Source organism: Molossus molossus, unplaced genomic scaffold, assembly GCF_014108415.1.
Source record: "Molossus molossus isolate mMolMol1 unplaced genomic scaffold, mMolMol1.p scaffold_m16_p_7, whole genome shotgun sequence".
NCBI classification, from domain to species: Eukaryota; Metazoa; Chordata; class Mammalia; order Chiroptera; family Molossidae; genus Molossus; species Molossus molossus.
The window spans coordinates 102984876-102994836 of record NW_023425401.1 but is presented as its reverse complement, the minus strand read 5'-3'; the positions used below and the strand labels follow the sequence as shown (position 1 = coordinate 102994836).

Genomic DNA, 9961 nt, shown 5'->3' with positions numbered 1-9961 from the left:
AAATGGAAAAATGTCCTCGGGTGAGGGGAAAAAAAATCTAGCAATTAGTGCACAGGTTTGTGGGGTTTTTTTAATGCACATGACTAAAATAATAGCTATTTTCTACTTCCCCTCATCAGGGGAGCCATAGTGTGTTGCAGAGAAAATTAAATTATCTGCAGTAATTTAGAAAAATGTGATACTTCCCATGCAAAACATGAAAATTCAGTTTTGACTTCTGGAATTTATTAAAATAATGAAGTTTGCATTGCTAGAGAGCAAAAGCTCTGGTTTCTACTCTGTTTTTCATGTTACCCTCTGATTTTATTTTATTTATTTATTTATTTTTTTAATCCTCACCCAAGGACACTTTTCCATATTTTGTTCAGATAGAGCAGGAGGGAGGGAGGGAGGGGAGAGAGAGAGAGAGAGAGAGAGAGAGAGAGAGAGAGAGAGAGACATCGACGTGAAAGGGACACATCGAGTGGCTGCCACCCACACGACCCAACCAGGGCCGGGGACAAACTGCAACCGAGGTACATGCCCTTAGCGGGAACCGAACCCGGGGCTCTCTGGACTGCAGGCCGACGTTCTAACCACTGAGCCAAACCGGCCAGGGCATACCCTCTGATTTTAAATCAGGAAAAAAGTTTTAATTTTACTTGGTCGTCCAGTAAATTCACTTCACTGCTGCAATTATCTGGAGTAGGGGCTGACCAGACCTTGGTCCCACGCGGTGGCCCCTAGGATCTCCCAGCGCAGGCCACCTTCCGCAGAACCCTCGGCCCAGTTGGATTCCTCGGGCCGTTACGATAGAAGGGAGAGAAGTGTGGGCGGCCAGGCGTGTCTCGGAGATGAGATCGTGGTGAGCTCGGAGCGGGAAGAGTTGGACATGATGGGAGAAGGCTGGCCAAGGCACAAAAAGCCAAGTAAAGGAGAAAGAAGTAGCTACAAGATTTCCATTTCAAAGAGTCAGCGATGAAACGTTCACCCAAAAAGTGCCCTCCCCCCACTAAGCTGCAAGGCTAAGGACAGTTCCACCCCCTCATCTACACCTGACGTTTCAGTGACACACACTGTGCGTTCCAGTGCACAGGCCGCCTTTCCAGCGCCTCCTAGCATTGTGCCCACATGGCCACTAGATGGCATCAGGCAGCTCTTCCGTAGCGGCTGTCCACTTGAGCAAATCAATTCCCTTCGTGCGCTGTATGAGTCCAGAAATTCGGAGACCGAGCAGACTAAGCACACTGTTAACAAGCATGCATCGTGGAAACGAAAATGGTAAGGTATATTCAGAGTCTTTCCCGCCTCTTTCCCCACCACCGGATGAGGGTGTGGCGTCTGCTCCCTGGGTCAGTGCGGGACCGGCAGGCGCAGGAATGCATCCCTGGCCTGCTTGCAGCGAGGACCGCGGTCCCCGAGGAAGAACGCCATGAGCTCGAGGAGCACTGCAGGGATGGAGAATGTGAATGGAGTGAAAACAGAGTGAAAGGACTCGGCAGATGACAGGGGAGCTGCTTCCCTAAGTATCAAGATTAGGGAAGGGAGCTGAGCGCTGTAGGCAAGATTTGGGAGACCCGAGGGAGGTTGGGCTTCATTCCCCTTCCCCTGGGAGTGAGCTGGACTGAGAGGCTGCTGAACAAGAGAAGGGAGCTGGAGTCACTGGGCTGTGGAGAAACCTGGCGGACACCACCTTAAGCAAGCCAAGGTCACATGGCCAGTGCTAAGCCACGATGATACCGTTGCCCATGATGAGATGTGATGAGAAGGGCACTGCCCCTCCCCAAAGGCCCATAACTCTAGTCTAACCTGAGAAACATATCAGACAAACCCAGAGAGAGGGACATTTCACTAAATGCCTACACAGTGATCTTTACACTGTCGAGGCTCTGAAAGCCAAGGCGGGGTTGAGAAACATCATGGACCAGATGGACCAAGAATACCTGACGGCTACCTGCAGCCTGTGTCCCTTACTGGATCCTGGAAAAGAAAAAGAACATGTGTGGGAAAACGGGTCAAGTCTGAATGGGGTCGGCGGTTTAGTTAGTAGGTAACGTATCAATGCTAGTTCCTCGCTGTTAACAAACGTGCCAGGTTATGTAAGATAGTAACGCAGAAAAACAGCGAGGGGAACAGGGGGCCTCTCTGGAATCTGCAACTTTTCTGTAAAATAAAAACATTCAAGCTTGATTTTTGAAACGTTATAGGAAACTCAGTTACAGAAAATTGTTTGTATGAAAATTGGGGTTCTGACAAGTTGAGCGCTGTGTTTTCCTGTGTTTTCCTGAGTTTCCTGTGTTTAAAGGAGACTGTAGTTTCCCCCAACATGGTAAGATCATGCTAGGAAGAGTCAGACCACAGGAATGGCGGCCAGGGCTCTGGAGCTCTGCTCATCCACAGCCAAGCGCTCCCGGTTCACGCTGGCACCAGACCTCAGCGAGACACCAACCTCAGGACTACATTGATAAATCCCTGCAAGGCGCGCACTTCGATGTCAGATAGACCCACCTCTGCTTCCTAGCTCACCGCGTGTATCTGAGTCCTTAGACAAGGCAGTTAACCTCTCAGATCTCCAGGTCCCTCTTTTTCTTTTTTTTTTTTTTTAATCCTCATCTGATGATATATTTGCATTTATCTTCAGAGAGAAGAGGGAGAGGGGGAGAAAGAGAAAGAAACATCGATGTGAGGGAGACACATTGATTGGTTGCCACCCACACAACCCCAACTGGGGCCAGGGACAAACTGCAACCAAGGTATGTGCCCTTAGAGGGAATCAAACCCGGGACTCCCCAGTCCTTGGGCCGATGCTCTAACCGCTGAGCAAACCGGCCATGGCTTCAGGTTCCTCTTTATAAACATTATAATAATGTTTCCCTCACAGGGCTATTGTGAAGCTGAAAGGATACAAAATGACCAAGCCTGGTGTCTAGAAAATACCATTGTCTAATTAATGTTACTTTTCTTTCCTTCCTTAGCGATTTCTCTCCATAATCACTCCCTTCAATAAAGTAGGAGAGCTTGGCCGGTGTGGCTCAGTGGTTGAGCATTGACCATGCACCAAGAGGTCACTGGTTCGATTTCCAGTCAGGGCACATGCCCAGGTCGTGGGCCCGATCCCCAGTGGGGGGCATGCAGCAGGCGGCCAATCGGTGTTCTCTCTTGTCGATGTTTCTATCCCTCGCCTTCTCCCTTCCTCTCTTTAAAGTCAATAAGAAAAGGAAATGATAATAATAAAGTAGGAGAGCACCTGAAGTCCAATATAATTCACAGGATACAGACACAGGAAGAACTGAGTCACTGCTTCTAAAGAAAGGGGATCAGCTCTGTGTGAGTCCAGAGCTTCTGGAAAGCAAGAAAAAAGATGGAAGACTAATTACCCAGGCCTTTAGAAACATACACTGAAGGCACAGATAGATTTATGGAGCAGTATCATCATTTCTTCTCCCGAGATGCGGATCATCATTCTGCAGTCACTGCCCAACTGTGAGGGCAGCAACATTGAGACGAATGATTTCCCTGTATTTAAAATAGGTCAGAAATGTTGTCAAACAAATCAAAGGTGGACCTGGGCTTAGGCAGCTCATTTGCAAGCAAGCTGTACACACATGGGGTCATTTCCCGGGCCTCTTGCCCCTTCCGACGGAGGCAGAGTTAGTGGTGTCTTTTCCCTACATGTCCCACAGCCCCAGCCCAGCTGTTCTGACGTGGTGGCACAGCTGGGACTCCCCCAGGAGACAGCCCCCACACCCACCCCACCCAGCTTGGGGAGGATGGTATGCAGCACCTGCCCCTCCCCCACTATGGTCCTTCCCCGTCACTCCCTCTCTCCTCCCCGAACCCCATTAATCCTTTCACTTTCTTGTTGATTTCCATGCCAGGCAAATTCTCACAGTTTCCTTTCACCCTTTTCTCCCAGGGAATAAAGCCAGCCGTGGCCCAGTTACCCACATCCTTGGGCAGTTTTCTCAAATAATTGCTTCCCGCTTGTCCTGAGCAAGGGAGCGTCCCAAAATCTTTCCCCACACCCAGGAGGAATGGGAGGCGGGCACACAAAACCTGGAAAAAACTCCCAACAGACCCCGAAGGCTCCTCGCCTCCCCAGCCCTCTCGGAGAAAACAGGGGCTAGACTGGAAGGTCCCTCTCCAGCTGTGATTCACAAAAAGGGGCATTACTGGGAAACGTACCTGAAATGCCCTTGGTGAGATTCCGTGTCACCCGAAAACTGGCACATCAGGCTCTTAAAATGACCCTCACGCCCAGCCGGTGTGGCTCGGAGGTTGAACGTCGACCCGGGCACCCAGGGCTGAGTCCGTACCCGAGACACCTCAGTCAAACCTCCAAATTGTACCTAACAATGTTGTGTGCTGGTCTCAGCCCATCAATAACCCATACTGTGGCTGAACAGGCCCTCGTGGTTCCTATTGTGACCGCAGGACACCTTCAGCAATAACCATCAGGGAACTCTGAAATAATAAATTTTTTACTTACAGAACCTGGAAATTACACGGCACACTTGAAGCCACACAGCAAAGCCACAAGGAGGGAGGGAGGGAGAGAGCATGGGCCTATGGTTCTGCTTTTATTGGGGCTGAGGGCTGAGGACACAGGGTGTCCAGGGGTCATTCTTTATTGGCAAATATAAAATATAGGAGTGGGAATTTAAAGTGCGGGAAAAGAAGAAAGCACAGGGCCCAAATGACCCATTATTAAAATCAACCAAGGTCTCTAAAACGAAGGCCCTCCATGGGGGAGGCAGCCTGGCTGTTTGTCTAGTTGTGTGATGAGCAGTGTGTTTGTTCACTGAAATGGATGACTGAAATCAAAGCTTAAGTCAGGCTGTTTCCACATCTGTTGTACATAGGCTGCGGTGAATACAGTGATGTATACTTCTTTTCAAATTACTGCTTTTATATTCTTCAGATATATACCCAGAAGAGGGATTGGTGGATCATATGGTAGTTCTATTCTTATTTCTTTTAAGAATGTTCATACTGTTTTCCAAGATATGAAAACAACCGAAAAGTCCATTGGCAGAAGAATGCATAAAGAAGATGCAATACATATAATGGAATACTACGCAGCCATTAAAAAGATGAAATACTGCCATTTGCAACAATATGGATGGACCTTGAGGGTATTATGCTAAATGAAATATGTCAGATGGAAGACAAGTACAAAAATGATATGATTTCGCTCATATGTGGAATATAAAACAAAAAAATAAATGAACAGACAAAACAAAACAAACACAGAGATACAGAAAACAGAGTGGTGGTTGCCAGAGAGCAAGGGGGTGGGGGAGGGTGAAATGGGCAGAGCAGGTCAATTATAGGGTAACAGATGGTAACTAGATGTTTGGTATGAGCACTCTACAGTGTATACAGACAGAGAATTACAATATTGTATACCTGGAACTTACATAATGACAATAACCAAAGTTATCTCAATAAAAAAGGAAAAGAAAAAAAGCTTTAGGGGGACTTCCGGTCAAGATGGGGGGTAGGTAAACGTGGTATCGCGTCCTCCCTCAACCACATCAAAGTTACAACTAAACTACAGAACAACCATCATTCAAAACCGCCTGAAATCAAGCTGAATGGAAGTCCTACAACTACAGAATTAAAGCAGCAGCCACATCCAGACTGGTAGGAGGGGCAGAGGGGCTGGTCCCACACCCACGTGTGGCGGAAAAAAATCAGGAGGACACCTCAGCTAGGAAGGTCCTCCCTGGGGACTGAGGGGTCCCTGTCCCACACCAGGTGCCCCGCTCAGGATACCAGTGCCAGGAAAAGAATCCCCATCACTTCTGGCTGGAAAAACCAGCGGGAACTGAGGCTCAGGGAGGCTGAGGTGGCTGGAGCCCCAGGCAGCTCCTTAAAGGCCCGTGCACGGACTTATCGGACTCTCTCCCTCTAAGCTTGGAGGGGAGGCAGCTCAAGAGGCACCAGAGACATACAGGGAAGAACTGAGCTGTTTGGCATTGGAGCGAGGGCTGGAGAGGGGGCTTTCTCCGGGACAAACGTGCTGCCAGAGGCCTTTGTTCCTTTGGTGAGCCCTTCCCTGGGGCAGCAGACAGTCGCCATATCTGGGACTCCAGCAACCTGGCTCACACTGGTAGCCCTGCCCTGGTGACTCCCTGAGGCCCCACCACACCCAACTTTCAGGCCCACCCAAGCTGTTGCCACTTGCTGAACCATAGGATTGGCCTGTCTTGGATCCTGCTACAGGTTTTTCCTAAATTCTTTCAAACGAGCAGCATCTGGTCTCAGCGAGCCCCATACCTCTCGTTAAGTAATACACAGAAACAAACACAGGGAGGCGGCCAAAATGAGGAGACAAAGAAACAGGTCCCAGATGAAATAACAGAACAAAACCCCAAGAAAATAACTAAGCGGAATGGAGATAAGCAACCTAACAGATTCTGAGTTGAAAATACTGCTTATAAGGATGCTCAATGAACTTAGTGAGAACCTCAGTGAACTTAGGGAGGGCCTCAAGAGCATAAAAAAGGACCAGTCAGAAATCATGGATGCACAGTTAGAATTGAAGGCATTAACTGAAGTAAAGAATAATTTACACAGCTTCAATAATAAAGTACGTAAATCCAAGGAGCAAACCATCAATTTGGAATATAAGGAAGCAAAAAGTGCCCAATCAGAACAGCAGAAAGAAAAAAAAATCCCCAAAAATGAGGATAGTGTAAGGAGCCTCTGGGACAACTTCAAACGTGCCAACATTCGCATCTTGGGGGTGCCAGAAGGAGAAGAGCGAGAACAAGAAATCGAAAACCTGTTTGAAACAATAATGGCAGAAAACTTCCCTAACTTGGTGAAGGAAACAGACATACAAGTCCAGGAAGCACAGAGAGTCCCAAACAAGATAAACCCCAAGAGGCCCACACCAAGACACATCATCATCAAAATGCAAAAGGTTCAAGACAAAGAGAGAATCTTAAAAGCAGCAAGAGAAAGGCAGCTAGTTACCTACAAGGGAGTTCCCATTAGGCTGTCAGCTGATTTCTCAAAAGAAACTTTGCAGGCCAGAAGGGAGTGGCAAGAAATATTCAGAGTGATGAAAAGCAAGAACCTACAACCAAGATTACTCTATCCTGCAAAGCTGTCATTTAGAATCGATGGCCATATAAAGACTTTCCCAGACAAGAAAAAGTTAAAGGAGTTCATCACCACCAAACCGTTATTATATGAAATGATGAAGGGTCTTTTTGAAGAAAAAGCTAAAAAATATGAACAAACAAAATGGCAATGAATACATATCTATCAACAATGGAATCTACAAACAAAATGAACAGGTAGAACAGAAACATTCTCATAGATACAGAGAACATTTTGCTGGTTGCCAGTTGGGAGGGGGGTTGGGGGAATGGGTGAAAAAGGTGAAGGGATTAAAAAGTACAAATTCATTGCTAGACTGACAAACCTCAAAGGGAAAGGGGTTGGGGGTGGTGGGAAGAAATAAACCAAAGAACTTATATGCATAACCAATGGACACAGACAATAGTGTGGGAAAAGGCAGGAGGGGGGCGGGAGTGGGGAGGAGGGGGTCAATGGAGGGAAAATGTGGAACATCTGTAATACATTTTACATTCAACAATAAAGATTTAAAAAAATAAAAATAAAGCTTTAGTCAGCCACTTTATTACAAAAAAAGATAAACAACTGTCAGGGCTTACACTAAAGATGTGAACTACAATGCATTGCTTAATTTGGGGGGGGCTCCCCATTATACCTCAGTAGCCGATAAAACAAGGTGGTGATTTCTATTATCCAGGAATGCAATGCCCACTCAAAATATGTGATAAGTAACACCTCAAACAAGTTCTTTTAAAAAGAGCCTAATTTCAAAATATCAGCCAAAAAATTGCACTCTGGAGTGAAGTACAGGCATGCCAAGGCCTAAGAAGTCAGCCCAGCAATTACAAAAATGAATTCCTCAGACCACTGGGGAAACTGCTAACAGAGAAAAATCTTGCTTTCCAGCCATGAAGTGACCCCAGCCACTAGTGACTGCCAATGTTCCACTGTTTGTTGAAACAAAGAATCTGCTTTGTTTTGCTTTTCAGTGTAGGATGTGTGAGGATGATGAGGACAGAATGTCCTGGGATGTAAAAGGTGGAGATGACCATACACACGGATCTGGTTTCAAAATCCATCCTCACAGAAGAAGAAAGATGAAGGATCAAGGTAGCAACTGAGCAGAGAATGTAGAGGAGAAGGAAATAGACCATCAGCTTCATCGCACCCACGTGGGCTTCGGTCTGGAGGTTCCATAAGCCACCGGAGTTTCTCTGCAACTTCTGTATATGTCTCCCCAACGAGTTCATTAACAAGGAAGCAGAAGTCACGTTAATGATGAACTGGACAAATGAGCTCAAGGTCAAGGAGATCAGCAGAGACAAGACGCCCTTGCTGATGTTAAATTCTGTGCCATTTCCCCCAGTCCCAAGTTCGGGAGTGGGTAACTTCGGACTGAGCACAACACACGGAAGCGTGGTGGAGGCAGAAATCAGCACACAGCCCAGCAGCAGCCTGCGGGTCTCTGGGGAGAGATTTCGTTTCAGCAGGAGAAAAACTGAGCATTGAAAGTTACAGAAACATTCTCATAGATAGAGAACATTTTGTTGGTTGCCAGATGGAAGGGGGGTTGGGGGAATGGGTGAAAAAGGTGAAGGGATTAAGAAGTACAAATTGGTTGCTAAACTGACAAACCTCAAAGGGAAGGGGGTTGGGGGGTGAGAAGAAATAAACCAAAGAACTTATATGCATAACCAATGGATACAGACAACAGTGTGGGAAAGGCGGGAGGGGGGCGGGAGTGGGGAGGAGGGGGTCACTGGGGGAAAAATGAGGAACATCTGAAATACATTCAACAATAAAGATAAAAAAGAAAAGAAAAGGAAGCGAGCCATCTTCACCCAGTACAAGACGTTGAGCAAGGTCACAAACCAGAGACTACTCGCGTCCAGAAACATCCGAACCGACAGAACAAAGTGGATAAGCGGACTGACCGTTCAACATTTGGGGAGACCAGGAAGATGATGTGCAGTAGGGAGAGTCCCAGCACGAGAAATCAGGTGATACCCAAGCTGAACAGGATCCGATCAGAAGAAGACATTCTATGGCTTTGGACCCAAGTCTTATCATTGATTATGACAATCAACAGATTCACAAGAAGTCCTATGGCATTGGAAGCTGCTGAGACAATGGAAGCAAAGAGAAGGAACACGTGGTGCATCTTCACTCAGGGAGGACTCCACGGATGTGGCGTCGACCTGGGAACAGGACAAATGCTGAAATGCACAAGGAGGCACCAGCATCCAGCTGGGAAGGACATGTCCTTCTCTACTTTGCCCCAGTGTGGCCAATGAGCCATTGGTGGTCTGAGAGCCAGCTGCTTTTACTGAGATGCAAATTTCCCCAGGCTTGCATTACTACTTCTTCGCTCGCTCGCACCTGTTTTCGGTGGAAGTGCCTGGTTGCAGCAGCCGGGGTGAGCTTGAGAGTGAGGGAGGAGGTAGGGCAGACTCCAAGGACTCCAGAGCCGCACGACTGAGCTCCCGTCCTGCACGGCTTGTCACCGCCCCACGCGAAGGCAGCTTTCCTCACAGCAAACCCGGGGTGTGTGGGGGATCCCCATGCCTCCCTCTACCCTCCACCCCCCTCCGCCCACCCACGAATGCCAGCCACGTTATTCTTCCTTTACAGATCTGGCTGATGCTTAGATCGCACGGGGCTAATCCCGAGGCATTCAGCTGCCGGTCAAAGCACTCTGGCACCCATACACAGTGATGCTTGACTTACAGCTTTGTTGGCCTCATCGACAGGACGCTCGTTGCCCAATTTCTCTGTAATTTCTCAGGGAGGAAAGGGCACCCTGTGCCTGACTAATGATATTAGGGACCATGAGTGAGGGCAAGGGTGGGGAATCTCTTCTCCTCTCTAGCTGTTCGGTGAAACCAAGGTG

The 9961-nt window shown here is 47.7% G+C and overlaps 1 protein-coding gene across 1 annotated transcript; it reads right to left on the bottom strand.

The window, feature by feature from the left end:
- Window positions 1-7997: 7997 nt before the first annotated feature.
- TAS2R4 (taste 2 receptor member 4) lies at window positions 7998-9232 on the bottom strand. The gene is given in 3 exon segments (XM_036246343.1): window positions 7998-8590; window positions 8906-8977; window positions 8980-9232. Coding segments are annotated over 3 exon segments (918 nt in total).
- Between the last annotated feature and the right edge of the window lie 729 nt (window positions 9233-9961).